This window comes from Porites lutea, chromosome 7, assembly GCF_958299795.1.
Source record: "Porites lutea chromosome 7, jaPorLute2.1, whole genome shotgun sequence".
In the NCBI taxonomy this organism is placed as follows: domain Eukaryota; kingdom Metazoa; phylum Cnidaria; class Anthozoa; order Scleractinia; family Poritidae; genus Porites; species Porites lutea.
The window spans coordinates 9621800-9644116 of record NC_133207.1 but is presented as its reverse complement, the minus strand read 5'-3'; the positions used below and the strand labels follow the sequence as shown (position 1 = coordinate 9644116).

The following is a 22317-nucleotide window of genomic DNA, read 5'->3' as shown; positions in this document are numbered from 1 at the left end:
CTCCCATTTTAGAGTCGCACATAAAAGGAATAAAAAGAGCTAAGAAAATTGTTGCATTTTTTCAAAGAGATGTTCAGTGTGGTTATTTTTGTAATTACAGGATGGAACGAGTGATGAACTAAAAGAAATTTGTACCAGCCAGTTTTTTTTTGACCATCAACAAGTGGCGGGGCTAGGGACGTCTTCCCCACTCCCTCCGCTACCCCTGGGTTGGTCAAGGGGAAAAAATCATCGGAAAAGTGAAAACTGAGTACAAATTACTTATGATAAATGGAACGATAAGTTAATTTCGTTATCCATAAAAAATATTTCGATTATGCATTATCCTTAAAATTATTTTGCTTATTACGCCTTCTCCCTTTAATGATTTGTCCAGTCCCTTGTTGATCGATTCATTCTCGACATGACATCGTCGAGAGGAATCGGACGTTTCCGTTTCGCCCTCCAAAAAAATCAATTACATTTCGACTAAAACTTGCGGGGAAATTGACTCCTGTTGGAACGTCGATGAATAGTTTTCAGTAACCAAGCAACCCATTTTGAGATAAAGCCCGTTTGAAGGCTGGGTGACCATTGTCCACGGCAGTTAAGTAAAGGCGAAATTGTTGAGGGATAAGCATGCTGTTTTTACAACTTTTCGTCATACTTTTGATATGCCACAAAGGAAAGGCAGGTACAGATAGTCCTACTACCTACGAAGCAGATTCTATAGATGCTTGCCAAAAGAGAGTGATTGAAGAATGTTCAGAACATTCGAAGGGGCTTTTGAAAGCTATAGAAAGTGGAAGTGGGCGACGGTTGACGGAGGAGTGTGACTCGCTGCAAGTAAGTAAACTTGCCCTCTATTCAAACAAGCATAGCAAGTTTTAATTCACTTAACAAAATAGAAACTTGCGTAATTTGAGTGTTACACTTCTGTTTTATGGGAATGGCAGAAAATTCCAATAATTTTAACGACATTCAGCTCTTTCAGAATCCGTGCATTTTTCTTCTGCATTGAGTGTTACTGTTTCCGCATTGTACGTGTCTTAAACTTAAACCATTCAAACTGCAGTCAGCCTAGAAAACTTTGTTGAAGGTTTAAAAATAAAAAGTAAATTAAAAATGAAACATAAATGATAATAATAATAATAATAATAATTTATTAAACATATTTTATTGATAACAATTCTCACTATTAAAATCCTATTTACAATTAATTCACTTTAAAAAAAACTATTTTGTTAAAACACTATTTACAATTCCTGTCGTTAAAAAACAACACTTCGTTTTGATTAGAAAAATATTCATTTCATTAAACAAGAATTATTCAAATTAAGAACATTTCATTTCAATTAAAACAATTTATTTCGATTTAAAAAAAGAAGAAACTATTTTCAAGGCCAATATAATTGCATTCTTACTAAGATAATCAATTATTCCCCCTTTTTAGTGATTTTTTTTAGTATAATAATGTTAATAATCAGTGATAATAATAAAAATAAATAATAATGATTATGATATTAATAACAACAATAATTATTCAATACTTATTTCCAGTTTCTGTGCTTTGTTTTGTCTTTTTTAATAATATATTTTTTCGTTTTTCTCTTGGTTTGTCTTCCCGTTAAGCCTCCTGCTAGCCTTTTACCTGAGCGACGCGAGGTTTTGCTATTAACGTCTTATTGTTGAGAGCAGGGAGGTTGCTAATTTCTGACTCGGGGTTCGGTTGTCCAAACGACGTTATTTTAGATTAAACTTTGTCCCTTGTTTTCTTGTGTCTTCTGAGCGCCCTCTAAACCATCCTAGAGGCAGTTATATCTTTAAACAGTTTCATTCTATTGTGATACAAACAGTGGAACCTCGATATAACGGACCTCCATATAACGAAGTCCTCGGTGTAACGACCGATTTTCTTTACCCCAGCGATAGTAAAACACATGAAAAAGATCCTCATTATGACGAAACGGCTCTTTATAGCGAACAAATTTTGCCAGTCCCTTGGCCCTGCGTTATAACGAGGTCCCACCGTAGTCACTTACTGATCGCAATACTTCGATCAGGCAATAACGTCATTTGAATGTGCGAGGATTTTTGTAGTCTCGTGTTTAAGTTTACAGAGCAGAATTTGATGATCTATTTTCTGCGGTGTTGAATGCTTTGAACAAATCAGTTTAGGAAAAACTTTAGCAGAGTTTATTTAATTTGACCAAACCGACCCTTTATTTAACAAGATGAACGAGTTTAGGAGAGTTAGAATCCAGATTCCTTGAGACCTAACCTGACACAAAATTTCCACGTAAACCAGGGGCACCCAACGACCGTTTCCTCCTAAATATATTGAAAACACTTATTAGACTATAGAGAGTACTTTTGGATCTCTAGAAATGCATTCTAAGCGGCGCTATAAAATTTGTAATTGTTCGGTGATCCTAGGGAAACTTGAGTCTTTTCGAAATTACAAGGGCTTCAGTATTATTTTCTGGAAAATTTTAGTCGCAAATGAACATTTTACGAAAGTGAGAAGTCTTCTGATTCCTCTCTACATCACATTTTTGAATTCGAAAATTTTAAGTTTCCTTTTCTTAAGAAAAATAGCCTAACTTGGGGACTGAAATGTGAAAAATGAATTTGCGAATATAGGGAATTGATTAGAAAAGCTTCGAAAATTGTTCATGAATGGAACGGTCATCTGGAAATTTTAATCCGTCCTCAACCAAAAGAAAATTTCAAGGCCATATTTGTCTCTCCGAACAGATATTTTACACAAAACAGTCGTTGGGTGCTCCTATACGCTCTGCAAACAGAGCGAGGACGATTTTTCATGACTCTTTTAGAAAGAACTTGCATGAATAGTAGTGATATGGGTCTCTTGATAGTAAGCAGTTCAGGGTCATCAGGTTTAAGAGGGGAATTTCCTTGGCAAAATTTAACTGATATTTTTTATATCCTGAAGCTTTTCTGGGTCTAAACGATTTAGAAATTTTTAAGTCCTTCGATAATTGACACTGAATTGAAGGTTTTTATTCTCTCCTCACCGAAGAGGGAATGAAAAGAAGACTTGGAAATGTGGCAAGTATCTTGTCGGCTAAATTAGAACTTTGAACCTAGGCATGAGGACCCGCAAGACTTAGAGATCGGCGAAGTCGGTCATCTGAAATGACCGATTGCGCAATGTAAAACAAAAGACGTGTTGACAACTCATAGAATACGATCCTCTCTAAATCATCACGACTGAATGTTTCATTTTATTTACAAGTCATCGTTTGACAGCTTAACCAAATTAATTAGAAATTTGATTCATTGCGCTCAATGGAAACACAGAAAAAAACTCGTGGAACCTTTCAAAGCAAGCCGCGACAAACGGCGAGTAAAACGCGTGAACAATTTTGCGGCAAATGCCGAGTTAAAAACTATTTTTCTTGTGAGTGAAATATTTGGCTAAAAGCGAGGAAAACCAAATGCACGCCGTAACAATTATTCCGAAACCAAATCTTACATAGAATTCTTTAGTCAGTTTGCGAAGGTTAACGCAAAATTTTTTAGTACAATATTTATTTTGCCAACGGAAGGCCTCGTTGCTTGAACGACTATAAACTGCGAGCAGTCTATTATTTTCCTTTACAAAGCCGCGAACTGCTAAATGCGGGCGTCTCGACCTTCACTGATTTCACTGAAAAGCTTTGGCCGAACACGGAAAGCGCGGGCATGGAAAGTCTCTGGCACCCAGGGTAAATTCTCTATTCTAAAGTTGTTGTTTGCAATCTCGCTAGCTGGAATAAGAACTAAACAGATTTTAAGAGAAAAGGCGGCTGCAAACAGTCTAGAAAGACTTTCTTAAATGTTTGAAATAAACACGACTTAAAAACTCGTAATGTTGTGAGACGTGACCTTAGAGTTTGCTTGAACAACAGGGGTTTTCCTTCTTTCTTTTGTCGCGCGTTGGTCACCATGCCGCACATGGAGCGTTCTAAAATTGTATTTTTTCCGCCGCACTGAGACTTACATTTAGCGGTCAAGAAAATGGTCTATGCAAACAAAGGCGGCCTGCAAGCAGTCTAGAAAAACTCTCTTAATTGTTTGAAATAAACACGACTTATAAACTACTAATAATGTGAGACGTGACCTTAGAGGTCCCTAGAGTTTGCTTGAACAACAGGGGTTTTCTTTGTCGCGCGTTGGTCACTATGCCGCGCGTGGAGCGTTCTAAACTTTTACTGAGCGAATCTTATTTTTTCCGCGACATACATTTCGAGGTCAAGAAGATGGTCCATGTATACTGGGTAATTATTTTCTAAAAATAAAGATTTTAGTTTCTTTTGTTTTCACTCAAGATCATTTTTTAGACGCTGATGCAGTCCATTAAGTTTTTCTTGGAACAAGTGAGTCTTTGAACTGGACGCCATTTTTTTCTGTAGGTATTAAAGTATTATGCCTGCCAAGATTGCAGTCATAAGCCTAAAAATGGTCAAAGTTAAGAAAAAGAATTGCTTAATATTAGATTTCAAAAGTTTCTACATTTTAAAATCTTTATGATATGAGTTTTCATATGAGCGAAAAGCTTTTAGACACATAAACGTATAAAGTTCATGGTGCCTCCGATTGATTTTTTGCTCTTCAAGGGCTATTGCTTGAACAAAGCCTTCTGGAGCATCTAAAGGTCGGTAGTTGTTAAAATGATAATACTAGGTTAATAAATACATGTTCCAATACTAAGGAAAACCATTACTTGTTCATTCCCCTGCAGTTTAAGGCAAAACGCAATAGAATCCAGCCATATCCTAAATGCACAGAAAAAGATACAAAACTGAACAGAAAGGACAAATAGAATAGCATAGAGTTCATGCCATTATCAATAACAACCCTTTATGATCCAGTGTAACTGCAAACAACAATATTTTCTAAATGACCGATTGTCAGTAAGAGAAGTATAATGTCAAAAACCGATTCCCAAAACCTACTCACTTAAGATGACCATTAGATAAGTTTACAGGTGAATTAAAAATGTGATGAATTTTTAACTCACAGAAACACGGGCGACACACCTAGTGTTCTGTTACATTTCACAATTTGCACTTAGGAGTCGCAGAACATCATGGCATTATTAAAAACCTACTCACTCAAGATGACTATTAGATAAGTTTGCAGGTGAATTAATAATGCCATGAATTTCTAACTCACAGAAACACGGGCGACACACCTAGTGTTCTGTTGCATTTCACAATTTGCACTTAGGAGTCGCAGAACATCATGGCATTATTAAAAACCTACTCACTCAAGATGACTATTAGATAAGTTTGCAGGTGAATTAATAATGCCATGAATTTCTAACTCACAGAAACACGGGCGACACACCTAGTGTTCTGTTACATTTCACAATTTGCACTTAGGAGTCGCAGAACATCATGGCATTATCAAAAACCTACTCACTCAAGATGACTATTAGATAAGTTTGCAGGTGAATTAATAATGCCACAAATTTCCAACTCACAGAAACACGGACGACACACCTAGTGTTCTGTTACATTTCACAATTTGCACTTAGGAGTCGCAGATCATCATGGCATTATCAAAAACCTACTCACTTAAGATGACTATTAGATAAGTTTGCAGGTGAATTAATGCCATGAATTTCTAACTCACAGAAACACGGGCGACACACCTAGTGTTCTGTTGCATTGCACAATTTGCACTTAGGAGTCGCAGAACATCATGGCATTATCAAAAACCTACTCACTCAAGATGACTATTAGATAAGTTTGCAGGTGAATTAATAATGCCACAAATTTCCAACTCACAGAAACACGGACGACACACCTAGTGTTCTGTTACATTTCACAATTTGCACTTAGGAGTCGCAGATCATCATGGCATTATCAAAAACCTACTCACCTAAGATGACTATTAGATAAGTTTGCAGGTGAATTAATAATGCCATGAATTTCTAACTCACAGAAACACGGGCGACACACCTAGTGTTCTGTTGCATTTCACAATTTGCACTTAGGAGTCGCAGAACATCATGGCATTATCAAAAACCTACTCACTCAAGATGACTATTAGATAAGTTTGCAGGTGAATTAATAATGCCATGAATTTCTAACTCACAGAAACACAGGCGACACACCTAGTGTTCTGTTGCATTTCACAATTTGCACTTAGGAGTCGCAGAACATCATGGCAGTATCAAACACCCACTCTTGAATACATACAGATAGATGAAAAAGAAGAATTTCTTCTTAAAGTTAAATGTCGCCCTTTTAACAAACATATTGTAGTGTTTTCTGTCAAAAAAATTCCACTTTTCTTTAAGACCTCTGTATGCCTAATCACATTTGCAAAACAGTTTCTGAGATCAGCCTTTATGAAAAAAAAAAAACATTATTAGCCATTGAAAAGTGACAGGAATTAAAGTGAGAAAAAATTGAATTTAAATAAGGGAGAAACAATGGGCTTCAAAAATTATGTCCCACAATAATTACAAGAAAATGATATTTCAACAAACAATAAACTGGTTAACTGACCTCATTTCTCACAATTTACTATGCAAGTTGGTATACTGACTTTGTTATTTAATAAAAGCGAGTCATACCCGTTGTTACTTGGTTGTTTCCTGAGTGAAGGATGTGTACAGAGATTTTGGATTGGCGGGCTATTTTGGGGAATTGGCGGGCTATTCGATTTTGGCGCCAATGGACAGAACCCTTGAATCAAAATGAAATGATCCAGTCGACCACCTCTTGAAATCCGCTTCTAGAAACAGGATTTAGCTAAGGGACTTGTGGCGAATGACATCGAGCGACAGCGGACCAAAAAGCCCCCTCCATCGACGGCACGGAGAACCAACTCATACAAGCAAGAACGCCATCTTGTCAGACTGCTTAAATTCCTCGCTAAAACTCTTGACTGAATCGGAGGAGCCGAACATGCGTAGCTTTCCATTACATAGGCTGGAATTCAAAGCAATGATACCAAGTCTTTTCGGTATCCAGCGAAGAAGAAAAAAACCCGGCGCAATAGAATAGACGAGGATCGTCAAACGTGTACACCGCCATCACTCGTGGCTCTCACTCTCAGGAATCTTCTGACAAAGTATCGTGGCAGATCTAGCGCAATATACCAAAAGCATACCATATAAAGTAAAATCCAATTAATTCCATTGTAGGATGGGTTATACTTTTACTTGCACAATCCTTTTTTCGACTTGCTGATTTGTTTCTTTGTTTTGACATTACGACGCATAAATAAAGACCGCAGGCAACCGCATGCCTAAAAAGCGGCTTAATATTTACACTGGACTCCGTGTCTTCGCTACAGATCGGCTATCGTGAGATAGTACCGGCCAGTCGCAATAGGCAAAATCTCGTTTAGCCTTGAAGCATTTCAGTTTTAAAGGGAAAATATATTTTTGAAAAGACAATTCGTTCTTCCGCTTTATTTCCTGATCATTGCTGTCCGCGCGTCCTGGCGCGTGGATTCCTCGTGCTGAAATCTGGCAAAAAATTATCTAGAACGCAACTGGAAGGTTTTGCAAGGCATACACTTTACTATAAGCAAAATTGTTTTAATTTTGCTTTATTTTAGTTTTTATAATGGATAGCGTTGTATTTTCATCTGGTTTTTTACTATCTTGAACACGTTCTGAGCTTTCAATAGGATTACTACTGTAGTGGCATGACAGGGTTGACACCTTATCGGATTACGTTTTTTGGCCAGAAATTAATGTACTAATTAAATTCCCACAGCAGGAAATTCTCTTGTCACCTTTTGAAAACAAAGCGTCCGTAGCAACTAAGAAATCATGCTGATCGCAAAAAAAAGTCGCTTGCGGATCCTCATGCAATATTTACATGTGACAGAAAATGTACAAATTTAATGGAAGAAGTTATAGTAACAGATGACACTAGAGCTGCCCCCGCTCTCTATGTTGTCGGTCAATAGTACTCTTGTTCTTTGAGTGGCTCTTTGAAATTCCTTAAAATTCCGAAAATAAGCCCCTCCATGTATAAGCCCCTCCAAATATAAGCCCCCCAACCCGGTAACGCAAAAAACCCTCCGTTAAATCGCCCCTCCAAATATAAGCCCCCCGGGGGCTTGTACTTGGAAAATTGTCCTCAAATACAAAGTAAAACAAAGAAAAAACGGTAAATTTACTTCCAACTATGAGGCTAACCCAATCGGTTTTGAAACGCAAATTTCCCTCCGTAGATATGCCCCTCCGAATATAAGCCCCTCCAAAAATAAGCCCCTCAAAAAGGGCCTTTGAAAAATATAAGCCCCGGGGCTTATTTTCGGAATTTTACGGTATATCGATTCATATTGAAAATTTTTTAGACACATACTCCATACAATGGGTGCAGAGGTAAAAACAGGAAACGCAAGGTTCCATCATGACTGATTTAGGTCGAGTTTACACAGCTTTGATTAAAACATTCTCAGTTTTGAGATTTGATTAGAAGTGGTATGAATTTTTCTCTATTTCTCCTTCACTTATTACATACGGTTCATTTTATTAGCCGGTAAGTAAGCCTTAGAAATTAGAAGGTTTGATCAATTCAGGCTCGCGCGTGCTGGTCTTTTTTTTAAACTATTAAAACAATGCTTTAAGAAAAGACGTCATAGAAGGACATCTGTGAGCACTGAATACGTCAGCACAACGTTTGTCTGCGAATTTCTGTAATCGTCCATCGCTCTGCTAGTGATAAGCTAGCCGTTGATTCACTCATTTGCATAGGAAAATTTGCTTGTTTGTGGACTGAGTCTTATTCCCCCAGAGAGATTTGTGCCTGGCAAGTCCGGCTTTTCTAGGATTTGTGTATGATAAACTGGTGTCTTGCAATCTCTCCAATTGTTTATACCGATTTTTGAAAACGTTATCGCCAGATGGACCTTTTGCGTCCGACAGTTTTTTTCGGCCAAAAACTATCTCTAAAGTAGCTATTATAAAAACTAAGAGTGCAACCATTACTTTTTCTCTTCTCCTCCTTTCCTTCTCGGCCTTAAGAAACTTGCCTTTTGACGCCTTTTCTCTCAAATGACTGCAACTTTCGTTAGGTTGGTTCAAAAAATCGGTTATTCAAACACAGTTATACGCCCCTTATAACTTCATCCGCTCTTAACGATTGTCTTTTGGTCCATGACTTTCAAAACAGTTGCTTCACAGAATGTCACTGTACACACGTAACGCAAAAGAGTATCGAAATATGGCTGTACAATAAGTGTCACAAAATCAACCTATAAGCGGTCCCTTTGGGTGTTTTCTGTTTTACGTCCTAACCATCTCTTACTTGCGGGAGTGAACAACAGAAACGTCATCATTACCCAACGATTCTATGCGGCCCCTGATCAGGCAAATCGAGAATTTTTATGGCATACGTCTGACTGTATATTTCAACTGTAAGAAACTGTAAGTACTTTTCGTTTTCTAAATACGTATACGCGCGAACAACTAGGATGCTTCCTCGGGATATCGCCTTCTGGGCGAAATCCCTGCGGGGACATAAAAGAGTACTAATATATAGATTTAGCCAGGACTAAAAGCGAAGATCTTGTTAATAATACTTATATATTATAAACAAAAAAAATAAATCGAACAATGCTAAACGGGAACGGCAATGAAAATGGCATCAAGATCACTAGATCTAATTAGCAAAAAAAAACAAAACAAATTGCACGTGCAGCACACTTTTTTTCTAATTAGCAAAAAAACAAATTTGCACTTGCAGCACGCTTTTTGCCTTTCTTTGCCGTTTTTTTGCACAACCACAACTTTGTTTTGTAGGACTAAATCATCAAACGCCCTAGTTACACATTATTTTTATGGAGGAATTGTCGTATGTGCTTACCCAATATTTTGTTTCCTGTGTTCATGTTCGGTTTTATTTTTCACTGGTCCTCATTTTCACCTTGCTGGCCGCTAGAATTTCTCATTGTCTCACCGCCGCTTTGGATTTTCATGTTTTTCTTCCTACAAAATTCGTCTCTTTTGTTTTCAATCACTCGCTCTAGCTCTTTCTCTGTTATCCACGTGAGTGTAAACATCAAAAATGACGTCGAAAAAGACACGACTTTGTTGTTGTTTTTTCTTTCTTAAAGTCCGGGCGGCCATGCGATTTCTTTCCAAATAATCGCTTGAGTTGCATTTTGGTTGCCATACCTGTTGATTAAATTATTTTATATTGGATACCTGTGGTGCGGACGGACTCTCGGGCGGTCGGTCGGTCGGTCGGCGTACGGTCACGTGATTACCAAATTTTTTCGGATGGGTATTTTACCACATTTACTTACCCATGGTGCTCCCCTGAGCGCGCTTTGTGCGCGAGAGCTCCGCTATGAACACCCCGCTGAACTCCTTATTCCAAGCGGTTGCCAATTTATGACGCATTGGTTGGTTCGCCCGAGAGACAAAGTTTTAGTTGGAGTTGAGGCTTTGTTGACAGGGCACCTTTCAATGTTTTTGGTCCATTCACACGGAACTTCCATTGAGTAGGCTTCTAAATTTTCGTACGGTAAAGGCAAGGTGGTTCCGTATGAACAAGCGGCGGAGCGTTTTGAAACGTGGAAAGGGGGGGGGGGGGGGGGTGGTCATCTTCTACTTAGCCATTCGCATACCCATACTCAAATTTTCCAAAATACCCTTTGCGTTGTTCGTTGGCACAAGCAATCTGCAATCAGCAAGCAGTTGTTTAGGTGGCCTTACTTCACTGCTTCTTAGGTAGTTCTTGAGTCTTCTGTGGGCAGAAAATGCAATGTGCGCTCTGAAGTTGCCGATGTCATAGGTATTGTCAAACGTAAAACTTCGTCCGTTGCCATGTGAACTTTGCCTCCTAGAGTGTCTTATTGGCGTGGGTGTGTGGGTGGGTGGGGCTTGGGCCGTGCGGCTTTGTTCGAGGGTGGTGGGTTGAGTCCAGTAGGTCAGTTGTGGGTAGTGGGTCATGCTACCCATGATGAAAGAACAGCAAAAGTTGGCCGTGAACATAAACTACTAGGGGGGATGGGGAAGACCATTTACTTTTCTTATGCTAACGGAGCTAGTGATCTAAAACTTTATCTCCCCTCCAAAAAATATATATATATTCCACTGTGTTTTGGTGTCTTCCTACCAACATGAAATGTTTGCCAAAGAAAATCTCAAGTAACAATGGTTTCTACACCGCTGAGCAATGGAAAAACTGGACCTCGATTTATTCATTGCATACTCTTGAGGGAGTTATCATCTTCAGTGTTGGTTACTCCCTTCGTCTTATGAATTGAACGGTTTTAATATTTTAGAATCTTTATGGCGTGACAGTAAAACCCAAAGAGAACTAAGGAATATTTCTTACAAGACTTTGTTTATTTTGTCCGCATTTATTTCATTTACAGGCCACCATAGATTGCATTGCTGTCCCTCGTTGTGCTGGAAACCTCATGCAAGCATTTCGCTACATAGTTCTAACGACAGCAAAATCCCTTCAGAAGATTAAGAAAACGTCAACTTCCTGTAGCAAACTTAACGTCTCAATGTTAGAGCGTTATGTGAAAGGTATGTTGTTGGCTTAGAATTTTGGTCAAAGTTGACTCCCGATAACCCGAATCCTCCCTAAAAGGAACCTCGCGCTAACTCGAACCATAGTCGATCGATATCCCCTGGATTTCCGTCAAAAATATACTGTAATTTTACCCTCGGTAACTCGAACTCTCCATAACTCGAACCTCCCGCCACATCGAAGTAATCTTTGTTTCCCTTCAGATCATTTATATATAATTTTACCCTCAATAACTCGAACCATGCCATAAGGGCGTGACAATTCGGAAAAAAACCGTGTACTAAAGTCCGAAACTTTGAATTTATTTCAAAACAACCGTGTCTCCAGTTAAAATTCAGTGTCCGTCCCTGTACGTTAATCAAGCTCTTTTGATTAATTGCATTCCCTCCCCATCCATCAGCTTATTTCCCTATTTCCGATTAAATGCTTCCAACTCCCGATAACTAGAACTTTTATCGATTTCCCGAGAAGGTTCGAGTTATCGGGAGTCAACTGCAAAAGCTCAACGGAAGATGGATGAAGCTTAGGTCTCATAAGCCTTCAGCGCATGCACTTAAGTGATGTATTTAACAACTAGTGCAGATTTTCCTTGGAGACTATTCAACCGAAACATTTACATGCATGTATCATTTTCAAAAGTCAAGTCCGTCATGAGCTCTTGAATGTATGGGAAATTCTGTCCCATAGTCAACTATCCATGAGCAACCACACATCATTAGCCACCAGGTCTCGTTGCGATTACCTAGTACCTAAAAGAGGATAAACAGAAAAAAAATTCACGTGCAATGGCCCTTATCCAAATATGACACTCATCCAAGTTAGCGGCCAGTAACGCAAAGTGTTCATTCAATCTCCACGATCTTACGGAAAAATAGGGGACTGTGAACAGTATACAGAAGAGAGCCCTGTGGATCGACTTTTGTAGGCGGCCAGCAGCCCCCTCGGCATGAGCGACCACTAAATCTTGACCTTTTTGATGAAAACAGGGTCACTCTCTCAAGCGGTAAGACTAGGAAAAACAATCGGTTAGCGGGATATGAAACAGGTGAAGGATAGTGTCTCTGGTTCCGAACTAATCTTCAACGTTTTGATCGTTCAGTCATCTCTAATGCTTCCTTTCTATTAGTTCAAGAAACATATTTAAAATCAAAATACTCAGTTGAAGGGCTTCTTAGTATTGAATATTTTGCTACAATAGATTCTACTATATTTGGCAGGTGAAATTTCATTTTTATAGCAGACCTCGTGCGCCAGAGTTCCGTTTTCTATAAAATACCAAGTATTTGGCTGTCCGTGCATCGTCGTCGTTCGTCCGTATAGACTCTAAGGGACGGGGAGGACGGCTGTCTAGTTCATTTTGTTAATATTGCCAATTACATGTCCTTATGCGCCATGAAAATTAACGATAGTCTAGAAAAAAAATTTACTTGTAAATGACGAAATTACAGTTTCTCGTCCAACAAATATGCCTTCTACGCGTCTGTGATCTCAAACGTTACGAGAGTCTTACAAACTAACGAAAACGAACTTTGAAAAACTGTCCATCCGTCCATTTGTGTTTGCCTAATTGTTATTTATACCTTCTCTAATGTCCAGATCGGTTATTTCTATTTTTCACTAAATTTGGTGAATTTTGATAAATTTCATGACACAGCCTCCAAAACAGCGCGATTCCTCAAACAAAGATGTAAACGTTCTTTATGATCAGGTTATCAGGAAGAGTGGGTTCATATGATTAATGATACATTGTAGGTGAGGTCATACTAGACGTCTTCCCCAAGGCTCCACATGGGGAAATAGCTTGGGTTGGGTCCACTCTAGCCTCCCACGCAGGCGTTTTTAGGGGAGCTCGTTTTTCATCCCTCCCCACAAACGCCTGCTCAACCGAAGACAACATTCCTTTCCCAAGGTTAGCCAGTCACATTGTACTTTCCAAATTCTGGAAAGTTAACCTTGACCGCAAGGTAATCTGATAATGACTCGACCTGCATGAAACACGGGGAAAGCTTTCTGACCTCTGATAAATGTTAGATTCAGAGCAGCAAAAATAAGATTTAGTCAAATTTTAATATACTCCGTGCAGTGCATAACCTTAGCGAGGGAAAGAAAAGAAGGAAAACGGTAACTCTAGGGTCACGTTTTTGTTGTGTTTAGCCTGTCAAAACTTTCTTGCACAACTGTTGATTGGTCACTTACCAAGCAAAAAAACAATGGGAAAGGAATGTTGTTTTCGGTTGAGCAGGCGTTTGCGGGGAGGGATGAAAAACCAGCTCCCCTAAAAACGCCTGCGTGGGAGGCTAGGTCCACTCTGGGTTTTGATGGATTTCAGTTTGCGGTAACACAGCGATAAATTGCCCAAGGGTAAGAAAAAAGTTGAATCCGGTTTCGCAGGAAAACGTCACTATAAAACATTGACGGCTGACATAAATCGTAAACGTTTTCGACTATTTTACCCTTTAAATAAGACCTCCACTTCAATTAAGTTCAGGAAGAGCGATTCAGGCCTCAATTTTGAGACTAATTAAAAGCGAATTCGTCGACTTCATTCACGCTTAAAAGAAAGGCAAATTCTCGCTCAACAATCAAAAGTACGGGTTTACAAACTGAATGGTTCCAACGGCATCATAAGGAAAGAATTCATGGACACTGATGTAAAGAAAACTTGTGGTTGTTTTAAGGTGCTTTTGAATTTCGTAAACGTAAAGACATCCTGCTATGTTTTTAAACTTTGAGTCCAAGTGATTTTTTGTCTTGGGTTAACTCTTTGGTCTCTTTGACGTCTCCATAGAAATTTCCCCGAGGCAATTTCACCTTGGGAAATCGCTCAAACACAAAAAGTTGCTTCCCCATCGGGAATCAGCCATTTGCTCGTGGGTAAAATCGCTAACGTGACCACACTTATTGTGTCAATGTGTTATCGAAATTGACACCAAGTAGGTTATATAGAGAATAATACATGGTCGCGCGGAGATATGGAATTTATCTTCGAGTGTTCACATCGATATCAAACGAGTGAGCCCAGCGAACGAGTGAGATATCGAATGTGAACACGAGAAGATAAATTCCATATCTCCAAGCGTCCATGTATTATTCTGTTTATTATATAAACAAGAATCAGCCATTCCATAAACCAAACCCATGCCATATAGTCGAGAACCCGACAAATGTAATTCATTGTTTAAAATACTCCAGTGTAAACTCGGAGCTCTACAAAGTACAGTAAAAAATAAATACAAATATTAAAAATGTCCGGTATCTTGTTCCAAATATAAAAGACAAGATAAATGGTTAAAATGTTCTCAAACTATCAAATATCAATAATTTCACATGTAAAAATATCGTATTTTTACGTGTGTTCAGATACCACATTTCTCGGTGGTAGAAATCCTTGTAAAACACTGCAGTTCATATAATAAACAAATTTTCCTGTCTTGCTGATATCACGGGCTCAGGGCAACATATAACTCATCGAGTAAAGCTCGCTGCTGACCAGTCATACACTTTTTTACTTGACCTGGGGCTGTAGGCTGTAGTCATGTAATCTTTACATGAACATCTTTGACAGGGAATTTAAAGTACGAGTATCATATCGTATTTGATTGGTTGAGAATCACGCGACTGTACTTAAATTTCTTTCTTTTAGGTCTCAGTATTGCCTGCGTAGAAAAGGAAAATATAAAAGACACATGTGATAGGAATTGTGTATGTCTGAACGGCGACCTAGTCACTTGCGCCAGAGTACGGAAAGAGTTTACTAAAATGAGCCTTGAAGAACGAACACGCTTCATAAAAGCTTTCAAGCTGGTTTCGACTGATCCACGCTACAAAGACGACTATCGGAAACTAACAACAATGTATTCGAATATACCAAAGGATATCATCAACCAAGATACCTCAGTATTCTTACCATGGTACAGAGGGTACCTGTTAGAACTTGAGAACATGCTTCGCCAGATCGATTGCCGGATAACAATTCCTTACTGGGATTGGAGTAAAGACGCGGCGCACTGGAACCGAGGTTCTGAGATCGAAGATGTGTTGAATTCAGGCTCCAGCGGTCTGGGTGGCAATGGCATCTTCCCCGACATGTGCGTAATGGATGGTCCTTTTAAAGAGGGTGAATTCTCCATACCATGGTATGCTAAGGGAGGTTGCTTGAAAAGAGACTTTAGTCAATCTTGCAACTTACCAAACACAGAGTACGTCAAAGCTCTACAACACCAGGAGTTTTTAACCTTTGAGAAATCAACCCGTGAAGTAATCCACAGTAGCTTTCAAGAATGTGTTGGTGGGAGTATGGATAGTACTTTGACATCCACGTACACCCCAGAGTTCTGGCTTCACCATGCTTTTATCGACAAAGTTTGGATGCAGTGGAAGGGCACGGGCTCCTCAGATTTGGAATATTACCGACATTTGACTTTTAAACTTCCGGGGTTTGATAAGTTTCCGTGGGAATATGCAATTGGCACGGTGTTACCTGGCGACGTATCCGTAAAGTATGAAGAGTGAATTTAACAACGGCCGTTGATCATGTATGTTAGCTCGAAATTATCAACAGATAGATATATAGATTAAAGTTTACTCAAGTGGCAAAGGGACTATTAGGGGACTTCTACGTCAGTTAAAATGAAATGCGTTTTGCCAATGCAGACAGAAATGTAATGTAAAATTAATGTAAATGCAATGAACAATAAAGATGACCATACAAAGTGAATACACTGACAGAGTTAAACTGACCTAAATAATAGTAACATGTTAACTATTTCCAAGAAAACATACGCCAAAGCCTTCGTCTAAAGACAATGCTGTGGTATCCATATTCTCTTATTCCTAATGGGAAAAAGGGACACTCCCGTGTATGGCCTAAGTGGGTGCAGCTGAACAGGGCGTGGTTTTTAAGGTCTTGAGTCTTCAACAAGGGGCGCTTTCGCTTTCCCGTTTAAAGAAATTTCGGAAATTCCACGTACCCAATGGAACGGTACATTCCGGTTGCACAGACCCGAACCAAGCCACCACGATTTTGGTTATTGTTCTGGTAAGCAGGATACAAAAGAGCGGTACTGGGGACAACAATTTTGACAAATGGAACGGGTTATTTCGGGCCGACCCACCGAGATAACCAGACCGGTCAAAGTGAAGCACCTTCAAAGCTGTTCCCGAGTATTCCGGTCGGATCAAACCGAAATGGTCTGTTCCAATTGATGTACCAACCGAAATTTCCGGAATTTTGAGTTGAATGGAAAGCGCCCATAGTTTACTAGACCAATTTCGATATATTTAAATTCATACTTGGCTCCAAGGCCTCGCGGAATGAAACAAAAGAAATGTACTATTCATTGCTGAGCCTCAAGATGATTTCTTTTGTTTTATTCTTCCAAGCCTCTCAGAAGGTATGAAATTTAAAAATTGGTTCGTTTGCTCTCCTGTGGTGGAAAGCGATTGCATAGCTTTCGAGAATTTTCCCTATCTTCGAGTGTTTATATCAGGCTATGCATACTCAGTCAAGATTTTTCTATTGCTTTTATAAAATAACTTTCCGGACAGAAAAAAAAAAAAAGAAAAAAAATCGCTGTTTATGGCACTGACTAAAAGATAAATTCTTACAAGTCAAGAGTCAAGTAACTTTATTTAAACTCGGTAAAAATATCAGGCATATCTATTATAAAATTCTAAGCTATTCTTATAAAATGTATACATATAACCTATGAAGTAACCTATATAATAATATGATAATAAATAGAATATAAAACACTCAAACATGTTTAGGCATGGCCTGAGGCTAATTTGCATAAAATCTTATAATAATCATAACTTTGAGATAATTTATCAGAATTTTCCAAAATTTGGCAACCTCGGAAAAATCGGTAACCTTAATTTTCCTGTAACGTAAGAAATCAGATATCTGTGTCACGTGATCACTTATGATTGAATCCAGGAAAGAAAAGAAAACTAAAAATGGGGTGGCGAGATGCCACACAGTATATATTAAATACAGTATTTTTGTTATTGTATCATCATTTCTTGCCTGAATCTGGCCGGAATGGTTGACTCACGTTTTTATTTAATTAGTAAGTATTTTAGCAAAATAGTTCACGTGACACCTTTCACCTGTTAATACCTTTTTAAGTAATTAAAAATTCTCACCGTTCCGGCCACGGAAAAAATCCGTACGGTAAAACAAACATTAATTTTAGGTTCAAACTTAGTCGTAATCAACCATTCCTACCCCATTTTGAATTTCTTTTTTTATATCATAATGACGTCACGTTTCACGTGACTACATCACGGAAGAAAGTTTCTCGAAAGTTGTTTGAAACTTTTAGAATTAAAATGCATGGCCGTAGAGGAAAAATAGCTTTATCTTCGCGGGGGGTCGAGAGCAAAAATTAAGCCATGCCTTAACATGCTTGAGCAGATGTACCTATAATAGTAAAAATAAATATAATAAATAATAAATAGTATATAAATTACGTTAGCCTGCTTTCCATGGATCGATGCCGAGTGTATATTATTTGAAGAATTCCTTGCAGCCAGATTTAAAACTGTGTATGGATTCTGCTTGCCGAAGAGTTGAAGGCAAACCGTTCCATACTAAGACCGCCCGCTATAACGAAAACTATTTTCGAAACATGGTTTACAAATCTATCCTGTAAATATTCAGACGCTAAACCGTGAGTACATTTGTAAACCATGTTTACTGTGTGGACTTCACGAAGACGAGCAAGTTGAGTCCAATTTAACTGTTGATAAAGTGGCTCGACTCCAGCGTCTTATCAGAGTAAGTCAAAATCCTGGCAGCGTGATTTTGGATCTTCTGCAGCTTTATGGCATTAGTTGCCCCGCAATAATTCTACACCATGTCACAATTATCAAAGTGTGGTTGGATTATCCAATTGTACACTCAAATTAAGGTTTCGGAGGAACGAAAGGACGAAAGCGCTTTAGGGCACCAATGCCCGAAGCAACTTTTTTTTAGAGATTTTAGTGATGTGTGTACAGTGTATTCCAAGAGAGATGCGCGTCGACGTGGACCCCAAGAGATTTGGTAGAGGCAACTTGAGAGATTGAGGAATTATCAATCGCAAGAGTAGGAGTTCGGTCAAGAGTCCTTAACCTTTGTCGAGGCCCAATCACCATGAATTCAGTTTTGGATTTGTTTAGTGTCAGGTTGTTGGCCACTAACCAATCGCTAATATTGGAAAGGTCATGGTTTAGATTGCACTCTATAAGATCAGGGTCTCTACCGGCAAAAGTCAAGTGTGTGTCGCCAGCATACATCTGAGGAACAGAGAATTCTAGGCAGTGTGGCAGATCGTTTATGTACAGTATGAATAAAAGTGGGCCTAGAATAGTTGTCTGAGGTATACCTAAGGAGGAGGATTTGCTACCCGAGAGAAAACCATTTACAAAACATTTTTGAGTACTATACGGAAGAAAAGATAGGATTCAAACCACTTATAGGCAGAGCCAGAAACACCATAGGCGTCCAATTTAGACAAAAGAATGGAGTGGTCAACGGTATCGAATGCTATTTTTAGATCAAGAAATACCACGGCATTGACATTTTTCCTGTCTATATTGAATGCCCAGTTGTCAGTGGCATGGAGTAAGACAGTGACCTTGGAATGAAGAGATCGAAATCCGCATTGATGACTGGATATCAGATCATTCTGAGTTAAATAATCGTGCAGTTGATTGTAAATGATTCTCTCAAAGACTTTTGCCATAATAGGCGTGACAGAAATTGGGCGATAATTATTCAAATCTGAGCGTTCTCCTTGTTTAAACAGTGGAAAAAAACTCACTTTTGAGCATTTCCACTCCTCAGGAAAGATACCAGAATCAATAGACCTGTTGAAAATGTCACAGATTGAGGATGCAATTTGATCCGAGCATTCCTTTATAAGTCTAGCTGGACCCCGTGGCCTTTGATTTACTCCACTTAGTTAACAAAGAAGACACATCTGTATGATTGGTTGTTTTCAGCTTAAAGGTATTGTTTGATTTAGTTATGTAGTCAAGATGCGATAAATAATTTTGTGAAGGAATTTCATAAGCTAAGTCAGCACCTATAGTTAAAAAGTGAAAATTGAAAGTGGCAGCCAAATTGCGTGCGTCAGTGATCGAAGCCCCATTGATTTTAATTTCTTTGATAAGAGAATTAACCGTTTTCCGCGATGTGACTTCATTCATAACAAGCCAAGTATTACGGATGTCACCTTTATTCACACGGAAGGCATTATGATAAAAAGTGGGACTACTAGTGTCGCAGAGAGCAGCATCAAGATCGACGCAAACAGGTTGAGTTGGGTCTGGAGTCACCGAAGGTCAAGAATTTGGCGGGAATTACGAAGCCATTCTGTCAGTCGGTTAATCAATGCATCCGTGTTGCCAGACTTAGGAAGACGTCTCTTTCTTAACTCTTCTTTTAGTGTTTCTTTTAGAGGATTCAATTTACCAGTTGCAAAGTGCTGTACATTACATTTTATACGTCGCATTATCAGTTTTTGTTTTGGAAAAAGATGCTTTCGGAAATACGAATTTTTCTCGCTTAAAATGTCCAGCGACGGCCGGAGGAAATGGGTAAATGAATTAACCATATCAACTCAAAATCTTTTCCAAATTTGTGGTAGCGTGATTAGGGGGCGCTCAGCAAAGCCCATTGACGTTAAAACTGTGTTTACATATTCTCATGCACACACGCCTCTCGGCCAATCAGAGCACGCGTACGACTAAGGCCTGGCCTCTTCTTGCCACGCTCGGCCAGTTTCTACGGGGTTGTCTGGAAGCTTGAACGAGTTTATTCTAAGTGATTTTCCTAAAGTTGAGACTAGAATTTCTGTTGGGTTGCTTGTCACAGTGCTGTTGGTTCCTTCGTTTGGCATAATTTTTTTCTCTAACACGAGGTCTATGATGTCCGATGCTCTAATGTTGCAATACTAGTATTCTCACTATTGGCTTCCTCGTCTCTTCTACTTTTGTTTTTCTTTGATCTTCTGTCGATTTTTTTCTTCTTGCAGCGTGTATTCGTCTTTCTCGTCACTACGAGCACACAGCCATGATAATTGGAACCGTGTTTAATGGAAACGTCACGTGATGTAGGTACAGAATGCATGCGAAGTTACGCAGGATACTACAAGGAGTATTGTTCGTTTTTTCAGTAGCCCTTTCTTTCTGAACAGAGTTTAAAATATTTGCTGTTTTCTGTGGCAAAAACGTAATACTCGCGGCACAAGAGAGGCTCTCTTCACTGGCTCTTATAAAGATCCACTGTACGGTCTAACAGAATTCAATTTTAAAGTTCCAAAATTTGAGAAATATCCATGTTTTTTGAAACTCTCGTAATTCAGTCCCAGGCAACCTAGTCCCCCCCCCCCCCCCCCCCCCCACCCCCAGACACTGGCTCTTACGGTATCGTTTGGTCCGCCTCCTCCTTGGATCGCACCTCCCCGTAAAGAACCTGGCTACGGGCCTGACTCCTATGGTAGCGGTGTCTCTAGGAGGATCCCATAAAGTAGCGGTGTGTCCACGGATGATCCTTCATGTAGTCTTTTCTATTTTGTCAATGTTTCTGTGCGGTTCTAATATGCCAACGTCCGGAGTAAACATCACACCCGGAAAAGAACAAGAGCGACGAAGATACAAATACACTTATGTCTTATATGGACAGGTTTGTCAGTACCATCACTACTGAACGCAAGTTCAGTAGCAAACGTTCATAGTTCATAATTAATTTATACAAGAAATGCATCAAATCAATCGTATCATTTGCCTCCAGCAGGAACTAACCGTGGGGCTTTTTAAAAGAACCAAACATGTCAAATTCTTTTAGGCACAATATGAAGTCAAACTAATAGAAAACATGATCTACAAAAAGAACTGCTGCAGCTGTAAGCAAATAATGCCGCTTAATTTTCTGATTATTATTTTTCCATATTTCTCTAAGGTTTATATATTTGCTGTTTGCTTTATTTATTTTCTGATTTCTTTATGTTTCTCGAATATATTAGTAGTTTTCTGAGCCTGCTTTAAGCTTTATTTATTTCATTTTTGTACTGATTTGCAGATTTCGTTGTGGAAGTTACCTAAACGTACACTCTCGAAGATGAACTTAACATCCATACAGGCAAGAATGTTTTAGCTATGTTTTTAAACAAAGAATTATTTTGATTGAATAATAAAGCAGACCGCAGAGGGTGTTATCCACCTCGTCCGATAACACCCTCCTCGATCTGCTTAATTCTTCATATCCTACGAAAGCCGAATTCATTAATTGCTAAATAATGCTACATTAAAGCTAATGTATTAATTATACTACTTAAAAAAACTACTTTAAATGATAATCATGACGGACTAAAATGACGAATACTTAAAAGTAAAAGAGTTCTCTGATCTCTTAGTTCTCATGAACTTATCGAAAAGTCTGAGGAAAACCAGGTCTATAAGGTTATAAGGATTAGTTCTTTGTAGAGCAGTGGACACCAAGGACGATAATGGGTGGTCATGGGTGTCTGTCATCTCAGACATAAATTTATGACATAAGAGCTCGCGTCTGTTGGAAAGTGCAGTTTCGTTAGCTAGCGACAGTGCTTGACGGTACGAACTGTTAGGATCTATGATTTTAAGTGCTCGTTTTTGCACGGACTCTATCTGACAGAGAGCCAGGAATTTCTTGCCACACCTACACGGCATATTCTAAAATCGGTCTCACACTTCTTAACTTGGCTGTCTTGAGGAGATGGAAATTGAAGTATGTCAATTTTTTTTCCCAAGAAGATCACCCATTAAATTTTGATTACTCCAAATC

The 22317-nt window shown here is 38.9% G+C and overlaps 1 protein-coding gene across 1 annotated transcript; it reads left to right on the top strand.

Moving 5' to 3' along the window:
• Window positions 1–555: 555 nt before the first annotated feature.
• Window positions 556–16092, top strand: LOC140943964 (uncharacterized). The gene is made up of 3 exons (XM_073393073.1): window positions 556–825; window positions 11344–11503; window positions 15151–16092. Exons 1-3 carry the CDS (start codon window positions 619–621, stop codon window positions 16017–16019), a joined length of 1236 nt encoding a protein of 411 aa, XP_073249174.1. The 5' UTR covers window positions 556–618; the 3' UTR covers window positions 16020–16092.
• The last annotated feature ends 6225 nt before the right edge of the window (window positions 16093–22317 follow it).

Excerpts from the sequence above, each read along its gene's own strand:
- LOC140943964 (XM_073393073.1), top strand. The coding sequence starts at position 619 with ATGCTGTTTTTACAACTTTTCGTCATACTTTTGATATGCCACAAAGGA. Across the intron at positions 826-11,343 it reads AGGAGTGTGACTCGCTGCAA|GCCACCATAGATTGCATTGC; the intron begins GTAAGTAAACTT and ends TTTCATTTACAG. Across the intron at positions 11,504-15,150 it reads GTTAGAGCGTTATGTGAAAG|GTCTCAGTATTGCCTGCGTA; the intron begins GTATGTTGTTGG and ends TCTTTCTTTTAG.